We start from the raw sequence: 11,027 nt of genomic DNA, 5'->3' as shown, positions 1-11,027 counted from the left end.
TATGTCTTTTTCTATTGTGCGAGCTTCTCCACGCGTCAGTGCAAGCGCGCACTTTTTTTATCAAACTCATTGAAGCTCATGGAGAACCATAGCTTCACTGAATGGAGCTTAATTTATGAATTTCTTATAAATTATTTGCTATCGTCTCGTCACTAATATTGGTCTCATTTATCAAGAAGTAAAGATAATTTTTGGTCTTCTGAAGAAAACGATTATCACAAGTTAGTCGACCTTACCAAATTCTTATAATAGATGGTTTTATATCTACTACCGTGATTGTCTGCAACTTTTCAAGCGCTAAATCGTCCACATACCCAAAAGCTATATCACCTTGATCTGCATGATGTCCGCACGAGTGACAATGGAGCAGTCCTCCTGTCACACTCCTCACGATGTGTGTAGGGATGCAATTTCTCACTGCACAGAATGCAGCACTACATATGAAGGACTTCATGCATATTCGGGTCAGGCAGGCTAGCCTTAGCGCAAACGTTTTGGAAGCGCTACAAACGGGCTCATATGTATAGTAGAATTTCGTAATCGCTCAAATGCCCATGTGCTTCGCTCAAAGAAAGCTGTGGCAAGCGATTCCTTTACCGGTTACGCAGAGCCGGGCACAGCGGCTATCCCAGGACCGCCAATGTAACAGCCAACCATATCGTCAGCACATACCATACCCATGTTACCATGCTTAGCAAACGCAATGTGAGCAGATAAGCACCTGCTGAATGATTCCATACGACAGAGGGTATTCAAGTAATCCTTCACTTGAGCTGTCTTGATGGCGACCCATTGTCGTCATCAATTGCTGACCTCGGTCGGGTGCAATGGAAACAACGAAAGGTGGAGCTGGTATAATCTGCGTTTCGATGAAAATATGGACTGCCGTATGTGGGTTAAACAGTATTGTGAGGCCGCAGAAATTGGTATGCAAGGTATTGTTGCGCTAGTAATCGTTGGATGACCTCAAGTTACGTTTTTGTACCCATTGTATCAGTAAGACTAGAAAGTTGAGCTTTCAAATCCGCTGTGACTGTTTTGGTGGAAGATCTTACATGGGATTATGGAAAATAGAGTATAACCTCGGATCTGAGTTTAGCCTAAAGGCTCGAATTTGTGAATCGTGTTAAAACTACAAGGACCTGTTGGTGTTTACAATCTTGATGGGGGAGAATGTAACGGGGAAACCGTATGTATACCTTATTTATCTACATCGAACGATTTCAATTATATGCATCTCAATCAGCAGGGCAATAGCCCTCTGAATAAATATTCAAAAATATGAGAGCACATCAATGGGCTCCCACACCGCCGACAACAACATGTAGCTCTATGGTTGAATAACGGCTTATTATGTGCAGTTTGGCCAAAGGCACTGCCGACGAATAATTTCGATCCTGGCAAGTTATTTATTGATTTTAAAGGATTTTATTGCAACTAACGATTTACGGCGAATTGCTGAGAATCAAACATTCCTTACGCCTTGCAATTTCAAGCCGAATAGGTGGATCAGGCACGTCACCATCATTTTAAGCTAAGCTGTACAACGATCGCTTTTTTGCGCAGTCTCCATGGCAATCCCATCGAATTCTCGTGAATCTTAAAAAGCACAACCTGCCTGTGTTTGTTTATGCGGCAGTATGGCGTCCATGCTGCCACACACTTGCAGGTGGTGGGAGAAACGGGTACAGCCTCCTCAGAGTCGACATTCCATCATAAGACAGATCGATATTGCTACTGTCGCAAACATTATACTGCAATAGGAAAAGCGTCGATCAAATCTTATGACTCGACGAGCTGATAAATGTTCCATTTCGTTCACTGCGGAAATGAAGGGCGACGAAAAGTAAGCGAGTTTTGTGCCGTGGAGAAGTTCACGATGGTTTTTCTCCTAAGTCTTACCTCTATGAAATTTGCTGCCTGTGCAGGTGCCAGCATTAAGCACGATGGTCAAAATAAGAACAATGCAAGTAAATTCTTTATGAATCTTCTATTTATATGCCTGCTGTAATTGTCCAGCAGGCATATAAATAGAAGATTCATCCATGATGGCAACACGCTTGCCATATTATAGATGTTGATCTAAAGAGTTTCGGAATCTTACAATGATATTTCCGCAAATATATTAAGAAATATATGAATTTTGTCTATAAATTTGTTACCATACGCGTAACATTGTAGCGCTGTCGTAGGTCCATTTGACTGACAGCGCATTACGATGCTGAGGCACCACGTACTATCTCAGACACGCATATTGCAGCGTGCAAGCACTGCTTTTCAGCCAACGGTACTCATTCGCTTTGTGTCAGGGCCAATCATCACTGAGGATCACGAAGAAGATGAGGAGGCCCTAAGTGTCGGTGAGCCCTCGGGTTTCGAGCGCGACACCCTGGACACATATCTAAACACACTTAAAAAGTATAATCCGCCCATCAAGACGGGACTTCGAGGGCTTAACATTATCCATGATCCACTTTACAATAAAGGAACGGGATTCCCACATGTTGAGCGCGACCGTCTTGGTATGGCCTTCATGCAGCAACTCGACTCGAAGTGATTAACTTATCCATATCATTCTGTATCGCTGGTCATATTAGGTCTGCGCGGTTTAGTGCCTCCGCGTCGTCTGAAAGTGGAGGCACAGCTTGCTAAGCTGTACGAAACGTTTTCCCAAGAGAAGGACCCACTTAGTAAAAGTCGTTTTCTTACGGATCTGCACGATAGAAACGAAACGCTGTTCTTTCGTCTTTTGATCATGCACATGAAAGAAATGGGTGCGTTAAACCCTTGCTTTGAGACAGAGCTTCTAATCGACACTTACGTGTGATATGTGCCCTCAGCCCCCATTGTATATACTCCGACGGTTGGTCTCGTATGCCAAAAGTTTGGCCATCTCTTTCGTCGACCTCGCGGTATGTTTTTTAGTACGCGCGACCGTAGCCAATTTGGTGCTATGGTGCACAATTGGCCGTGCGATGACGTAGAAGTGATTGTGGTTACTGATGGGAGCCGTATCCTTGGCCTTGGAGACCTTGGTGCAAACGGTATGGGTATCCCCATCGGTAAGTTGGCGCTTTATACGGCTGCCGGTGGAATTGATCCACGAAAGGTTCTTCCAGTAATGCTCGATACGGGTACAAACAACAAGCAACTTCTTGAGGATCCATACTACCTTGGTGTGCAGCAGCCTCGTCTAATAGGGGAAGCCTTTTGGTCGATGGTCGATGAATTCATGCGTGCTGTGCGCCATCGGTGGCCCAAGGTCCTTGTGCAGTTTGAAGATTTTTCGAGCGAACACGCTGCGGACGTGCTAAATGCTTACCGTCTGAAACAGCTCTGCTTTAACGATGACATTCAAGGCACGGGTGCTACGGTACTGGCTGGCGCTCTAAGCGCTTGTGAGCGTGTGGGGATTCCACTAAAGGAACAGCGCATTGTCATTCTTGGTGCTGGTAGTGCAGGCTTGGGTGTAGCCACTACGTTGTTGCAGGGTATGCTGCGTGAAGGAATGACAACTGAGGAGGCTCGTGAGCGCTTTTATATTCTCGATCAGTATGGATTGCTCGGTGAGTCTCGAGAGTCGCTAAATTCAGGCCAGCAATATTTTTCTCGCAGCGATCTTGCTGACAAGACAAACCTTGTCGATGTGATTAAACGGGTAAAACCCACGATGCTGATGGGGCTGAGCGCTGCCGCTGGTGCCTTCACCCAAGAGGCTGTGGAGGAAATGGCAAAGCACACAAAACAGCCAATCGTTTTCCCACTGTCAAATCCCACGTCTGTTGCTGAGTGCACAGCCGAGCAAGCTTACGAGTGGACCAAAGGCAAGTGCGTGTTTGCCAGTGGCAGCCCTTTTGAACCTGTGATGTACAATGGCACGCATTACAATATCAGTCAATGCAACAACATGTTTATCTTTCCAGGTGTGGGTCTTGCGTGCTCGGTGATTCAAGCGACCCGTGTAACAGACGGTATGCTCTATTCGGCTGCAAAAGCGCTGTCGCAGTGCATGACTCCAGAGGAAATTACGAACGGTCAAGTATTCCCGTCCGTGGAAAATATTCGTGAAGTATCGCTTAAGGTGGCTACAGCTGTCTGCCAGACTGCTATCGAGGAAGACGTCGCTAGTATCACACCAATTATTCGCCGTGGTGGGACTCTGGAACACTTTGTTGCTTCAAAAATGTACTACCCGACGTACCACGCTCTCGTTGAGTGAGACCTTAGCCATTACTGGAAAGCGCATACCTTTTGGTAGAGCACATAGATGTAAGTTTTAATTGAAGCACCCGCTAAACTCCACAAATGGATGCATATGTGAAGGTTGGAGTGGATATATCACACACATTCATCTGATGATCCAAAGGCCTGATTGATAACAGTAATCGCCACAAAAATTAATATTAAAATGCGTAGGCAATGTCAGCAGAAAGATCTCTGGAGCAACAACACCATCGCAGATTAGTTGCGTCCGTTCGTATACTGCTAAAGCAGGTCGCGTAAACGTTTGATGACTAACTCAACATTTCCTGTCCGTGTGTGGGGCTAGCAAAGCAAATTTTGACACGAGAGCATCGAAGAGCTCTCCGTTGACGCCGTCCTCCGAGCTCTTCGTCTTACGCACAGCATGTAGACACCCAGTAACAGAGCCGCCAGGGGCATCAATGTCTACTCCACTTGCATACTCAAACGTCTGGCCTGGCTCTAACAACGGCGTGGCACCCACAATACCTGCCGAATTTCGCGGCAAGGCGATTCGCATACCCTTTTCACTCTCAAACGTGTATTGGCGACCTAGAATCTGGACAGCAGTATTCTTGTCTAAGTGAGCGATACAAAAAAGACTTGAGTCTTGGTAAGCTTAAACCGCCCAAGAACTTTAAGATCTCACTGATGTTGGTAATGGTAATCCGATAGGTAAATCGATAGACATTTGAGGCCGTATTGCTATAATTTTGTACGTATTTACTCGTCGCTTCAATACGAACGCCATCGGTTACAGTGACTGCATATATAAGAGGCAGATCAGCACACATGATAATCCACCAGCGTCTTTTTCGTACCACTCGAGCATCGAGCCAACCAAAGCTGGTCAGACAGCTCACTTACAATTCTGACGTAAAGAACAATTCGTTGTATAATTTAGCGCAGCCCAAAGAGTATACACCCTATCACGTACTCGATTGCTTCGTCCAGCAACGCATTGACAATCTACTCATCATATCAGTCCATCAACTCGATCACACCCACAGCATTCGATCAATTACCTTTCGGTCATTGAGCTTTGCATTTTGTCGAAAGCTTAATCGTATACTATTGACTATATCAGCTTCAGGTGATCTCAGGCGAATCGCATTATCCCGCAGCTTTCGAAACTCTTTGAGAGAAGTGAGCACAATGGGATCACTTGTGATCTGCATCTGGAGTTCCTGGCTAGATAAAGGCTCTACGAAGCTACCAGATCCCCATTGTTCTAGTCGTAAGTCTCGTCGGATATTAAAGTGCGGAGTTCGCTGCAGCTTATGGGCATCGCGTAGCAGACAACGGTATATAGCGCGCACTGTAGCTGCCATTACAATGCGGATTTAAGTGCAATACACCATCAAAAGGAACACATTTTTGGGGGAAGATTTCATACAAATAACTTATATAAAGTCATGACCGAGATTTCAACGACGCGAGGGCTCCCTGAAGAGGTAGTGACGCACCCACTAGTGCTATTAAGCATCGTAGATCACTATAATCGTGTGGCTCGCGATACAAGCAAGCGTGTAGTCGGCGTTTTATTGGGCTCGACCTTTCACGGCAAGTGCGACATCACCAACTCGTTCGCCGTACCATTTGATGAAGACTTGCGTAACCCAGGCATTTGGTATTTAGACCATGACTTTTTGGAGAGTATGTATCAAATGTTCAAAAAGATCAATGCCAAGGAACGCATTGTGGGCTTTTACAGTTCGGGTCCTAAGATTCGCAAGGCCGATTTGGACATTGACGACTTGTTTCGTCGCTACTGTCCGAACCCTGTGCTAGTCATTTGTGACGTTCGTCCTAATGTGGAAGGGCTTCCCACTACTGCTTATGGATCGATTGAAGAAGTGGAAGAAGATGGTAAGGCCATCAAGCGCGTTTTCAAGCATATAAAATCTACTGTTGGTGCCTACGAAGCCGAGGAGGTGGGTGTCGAGCATCTGTTGCGTGACATTAATGATCCATCGGTAAGTTCGCTAGCTGGACAGGTCAAACATAAGATGACGGCGCTCAATGGGCTTAAAGAGCGACTAGAAGAAATGAAGACATATCTTGAGAACGTTGTTGCAGGTCGTCTGCCACCGAATTATCAAATCATTTACAACATGCAGACCATTTTTAACCTGCTGCCCAACCTTAATGTCGAACAACTTGTGCGCTCCATGTTTATGAAGACGAACGACATGCATTTTGTAAGTAACTTCTACGGAATGATGAAAAGATTAGTCATTTTGCTAATGTCAAACGGTCATTTTAATTTAACAGGTGATTTATTTGTCGTCGCTTATTCGTTGCACGATCGCTCTGCACAACCTTGTGAACAACAAGATCAAATACAAAGAGTCAGAAGAGATAGCGTTTACGGATAAAAAGGAGGAGAAAAAAGAAGCTACAAAGGATAAGACGACCGAAAAAGCTCCGTAGAATTGGTGTACAATTTCTACTAACAAGTCCCACCTTAAATAAACTGACGTTAAACAACCTACACAGCCGTCAAACAACTCTATCGTTGCCAGTAGGTCTCGCTTATCCTTACCTACTGCTTTAATAAATGACGCAATTTAATTTGCTCAAACGTAATTTGAATAAATAAGCTTCATCAGCAACAAATTTAAGAGTAAATTGGAGGGCAGCAACACAGTTAGACTAAATATTAATACAATATATATTCTACATTTCCACTTCAGACATCTGACGTCGACGACCTGCGTAATGATCAACTTACGCTGTATGCCATCGAGAAATGTATGGATGGATGAGTTGAGCATACTTTTATATACAACATGACATAAAGAATGTGGTCAAAGAAGTATTGTGTATTTTGTAATGTTAATTTCTGGATGTAAAGGTACTCGCAATGATGCTTGTCAATCCTAGTGCGGAGGATTCTGAGTGCAGGACTCGCCAACACCGGCTGCAAGGTCAAGTGTCCAGTAATTTTTATACTGCTGTGCATCGTTTTCCGTGTGCCCGACACCCATGTAAGAATAACTGCCAAAGATGTATTGGCCTGGATTTGCGATCCAGACCTCCACCATGCCGTCCCACGTGTTGTAACCTGCCCCAACCAGCGTGGCGGCGGCAGTATAGTTAAAATGTTGCGCCTTAAGTCGATCTACTTGATCGAGCCCGTCCGAGCCTCGAGCGCTGACAAGGTTATGAGCAGCCATATCATCCGCGTGGGCCTGGGCAGAAGCCACTAACTTGGTGTTGACGCATAGATTCGCCAGACCCTTCTCGCTGCGCTTATCGTTGATAGCTTTTAGTACATTCGTCTGCAAATCAGAGGTGGTGTCAGCGTCGCTTGAGCTGAAGAGGGCCGCAAGAGCGAGCACAAAAACGGACTTCATTGCTTAGCTTGGATTGAAAGTTGGAGTGTTTGAAGGGCACAGAAAATTGAGGAATAAATGAGAGAAACAAAGGTCTCCAAGCCGAGAAACGCAATTCACAGATCAGAGCCAGCAGATGGGGTGAGCTCTTCTGGAATGTGTCCATGCTACAGTTCATATCTCATGTTTACATAGATCAAAATTCAGATGGGGGAGCGAAAAATAAAAACGAGTATTTCAATACAAATCGTCTACTTATACGCAGATTTTCCGAGCAATAATCCTACGATGTGCGTCCTCTTTTGTAAATCCTGCACAATGTGGGAAAGTAAGAAGATCACTTTGATTCGACATTCGACGGTTCTTCAACATGTGCCCTAGCATAGCAGTGTTAGGATTGCCATTTAGCGGACAAGAACGAGCCGATGTTACAATAAACAACCTGATCCTCTTACGTTATGTTCCAATTGATATTGATAGATTACGACATTTAACATGAGACACATGTCAATAAGATATGGAAAATTGAACAACACTTGTTAAATAGTGAGGTTAAGAAATAAAACTGCTGTTTTAGTCCGATCAGAATATCATCATACCAGCAGGTACATGAGAGCCAGATTGAAATATTTACCTTGATATTTGGCTTCCTAAGAAAATCAAATGTTTGTGCCAGCAATCGGCGCAGCTGAACAATTTTGTAAACATAAAGTGATGATGTGGAAACTATTCTATATGTAATGACTATGCATCGACAGGGACAAAGACAACGCTGTCGGTTTTTCTTTATGAACGATGACGTGTCTACAGTCTCATGATGTGCTGGATTTTGCCGAGTACGCAAGCGGCATCTCAAGAACTTGTTCAACAATAGAGACGCGAAGATTCTTAAGGAGCTTCTTTCTAGCTAAAAATCTAGTTCAATTTTTGGCAAGATTACTACATCCGACGTAATGCAGCGATTATGGCATATATTTGCTACGAAGATACTTTCATTATACTGTCATGGCTTCAGGAAAGAACACCTCAATTGTACGGAGGACTGTTTACTAGATATACCAGCTTTTTTATACACAGTATAAAAACTATATGTATAGCATGACATAATTCAAGAGGGTACTTTGGTAATCTCAGCTTTGTAATATGCGCGTAAACTATCAAACCGCGCTAACACAGTTGCAACCTACCTAAAACGCGCCAACACAGTTGCAACCTACCTAAAACGCGCTGGGGTTCACATGCCTCGTGACTATATGGACATTGCGCAAAAGTGAGTGCTTAACGAGAACTCATTGCGCTTGAAGTTTATTTCCACGACGTCAGTGCCTAATCTTGTAAGCCTCATCCACATCGGTTGTCTTCTCCCTAGTATGTCGTCAACTAATAGGCTACTTTTGGTGGCCCAGCGCCTTTATTTGAGCACGCGGTTTGGCCTATGAATAAGCGACCCCCTAAGAAAGTTGCAGTCCCCGTGATCGACGTCTTTTGAGAAAATTCGTCGGAAAGGCAAAGTGTTCTTTGTGATTCTTCAAACCCGATCTTGATACCTGTATCCTCAAATAGAGACATGAGGCAGAGTTGTCCATCGATGAAGAACGGGGCTCCACGCTCCACTTCCCTATTTTTGAATCGCGCACTTTGTGACTATTTTTATGGAAGAAAATGCCACGTCATCCTGCCGCGAAGCTCGAAGTGAATCCATCTCGTCATCAGTGCTGCAGCGGAGCTGCCGTAGCATTGAGCTTTGAGAGAACGTAACTTAGGTTACCGACCTTTCGTTCTGTACTTAGAACAAGTACGAAATCAGCGGATCGTAATCCGCTTACTGCAAGAGTAATTACTGCCTTAACCCAAGGCTAATTAACTCTTCCGTTTAAATCCAAAACTGACTTATTTATTTTTATCTGCGGCAAAGCCGCCCAACTTAAATTGCACAGATTTTTCCAAATATATATATAGTAAAATCTAAATACATGCATAACTACTGGCTACCTAGCCACGTAACGTATTCTTATTTGGGTGCAGTCACATCATGCCCATCTCGTGTGACACACACCCCTGTTACCAAAGTACGTGCAACCCTGCTAAAATGAGCTGGATTGTCACCTGAGCTAGGGAACAGAGGCGCTATTGCTGCGGACACTGAACCGGGACGGTCAATGTGCTGGATGTCGGAGTATCCGAGTTGTCGAGCACCGAAGGTGTATTTGACAAGAGTCCTGGGCATGGCTCGCGGGCTAAACGTGGAGTGGCACGTAAACACTGATCACTGATCAATTACCAAAGCAGCTGCAATCCAAGAATGACATGGTCGGACGAAATCCAAGGCATCGAGAGCGAGGCCCTAGTGATGCGCATGGAGTGGCACGTAATCCTTTAGCACTATCCACGCGCGAAGCAGTTGCTGCATGCCTAAAGTGGCATAGGAGGACGAGGGCCGGAGCATCTTGGGCATGGTCCAAGAGATGCGCGCGGAGGGGCACGTTATCCGCTAGACGAAGACTGCGGAAAATGCACCTCTTCGTCATATGTTGCTTATAACAACAGCGCTCCGGTAGAGTAGGAAGAGTGGCTGACACTGGACGACGCTGAGTGTGTGTTCCCACCGGTTTCGATGAGACGTAAATCCTCCCTAGAGAGGAGACGGCAATGCCCTATGTTGTCCACAAGACGCAGAGCGTCGACCCTGACCCAGTATGTGTCTGCCGTAGACGATAGCGCACAGCTATATACCCTTGTTAACGGTATGACGAGAGAGGAAGACGGCGACGCCACTCTCAAGGCTATTCCCGCGTTGGATGCTCTTCTTGAGCTGGACGAGATGTCCATTGGAGAGTTTGGCGGTGCCTTGAAGGCTTGTAATTTAGCTGAGGTGGTCATAATACGACCAACGATGAGATTTACTCGTCGTCGCTTATTCGATGAAGCTGTCCTGGAGTACACCAGGAGGGTGCTGAACACACGAAGTGGATCGTCGATCCTGAAGGCTCCTTCGGATCCGCATTATTCTCTGTAAAGAAATATTAAGACGTCATCTTCAAAGACCCGCCGTCTGTCCTACATCCGGACAGAGGTGTGTTTCATTAGATTGACCTGGTTCCGGGAACCAAGTACTGTGTAACACGCCAATCGCCCACGCCCAAGGAGCAGTGTGACGTCATTGACGTCATTTAATGTCCAAAGCACGAGTCAGGAATAGTGTGTGAGAGCAAGTCTTCCCATTCGACACCCCGTTCTGTTTCCGGAAGCCGATTGGAAACTAGAGCATCGTTCGCGCTCATAGAAATATTAATACTACCATCACTCTTGCACAGACGCCGATCCAAGGAAGGATGTACTCTATAACAATATGATTGTCTGTACAAAGTACAACGCACTCGACTTGGTTGATGGTATTTACTAATTGCTATAGGGAGTGAGTGATATTCCGCTGAAAGCGCTGCGTGG

General features: G+C 45.2%; 4 protein-coding genes across 4 annotated transcripts; 2 read left to right on the top strand and 2 right to left on the bottom strand.

Annotated features, from left to right (window-relative positions):
- Positions 1–2,218: 2,218 nt before the first annotated feature.
- On the top strand, positions 2,219–4,219 carry PHALS_07239 (nad-dependent malic; the record flags this gene model as incomplete). Its single annotated transcript, XM_024720670.1, has 4 exons — positions 2,219–2,522; positions 2,598–2,774; positions 2,841–3,828; positions 3,895–4,219. The coding sequence occupies 4 exons, from the start codon at positions 2,219–2,221 to the stop codon at positions 4,217–4,219; spliced, it is 1,794 nt and encodes a 597-aa protein (XP_024585845.1).
- A 184-nt stretch (positions 4,220–4,403) lies between these two features.
- On the bottom strand, positions 4,404–5,573 carry PHALS_07238 (ApaG domain; the record flags this gene model as incomplete). The annotated part of the gene is made up of 7 exons (XM_024720669.1): positions 4,404–4,437; positions 4,520–4,545; positions 4,625–4,821; positions 4,892–5,005; positions 5,064–5,113; positions 5,180–5,211; positions 5,268–5,573. 7 exons carry the CDS (start codon positions 5,571–5,573, stop codon positions 4,404–4,406), a joined length of 759 nt encoding a protein of 252 aa, XP_024585844.1.
- Positions 5,574–5,657: 84 nt separating this feature from the next.
- PHALS_07237 (26s proteasome non-atpase regulatory subunit 7) lies at positions 5,658–6,675 on the top strand (the record flags this gene model as incomplete). Its single annotated transcript, XM_024720666.1, has 2 exons — positions 5,658–6,443; positions 6,517–6,675. The coding sequence occupies 2 exons, from the start codon at positions 5,658–5,660 to the stop codon at positions 6,673–6,675; spliced, it is 945 nt and encodes a 314-aa protein (XP_024585843.1).
- Positions 6,676–7,124: 449 nt separating this feature from the next.
- On the bottom strand, positions 7,125–7,601 carry PHALS_07236 (CAP domain; the record flags this gene model as incomplete). The annotated part of the gene is made up of 1 exon (XM_024720665.1): positions 7,125–7,601. One exon carries the CDS (start codon positions 7,599–7,601, stop codon positions 7,125–7,127), a length of 477 nt encoding a protein of 158 aa, XP_024585842.1.
- Positions 7,602–11,027: the final 3,426 nt, after the last annotated feature.

This window comes from Plasmopara halstedii, assembly GCF_900000015.1.
Source record: "Plasmopara halstedii genome assembly, contig: Scaffold_3073, whole genome shotgun sequence".
In the NCBI taxonomy this organism is placed as follows: Eukaryota; Oomycota; class Peronosporomycetes; order Peronosporales; family Peronosporaceae; genus Plasmopara; species Plasmopara halstedii.
Note: the sequence above shows the minus strand (reverse complement) of the source record. Positions and strands in the feature narration are given on the sequence as shown.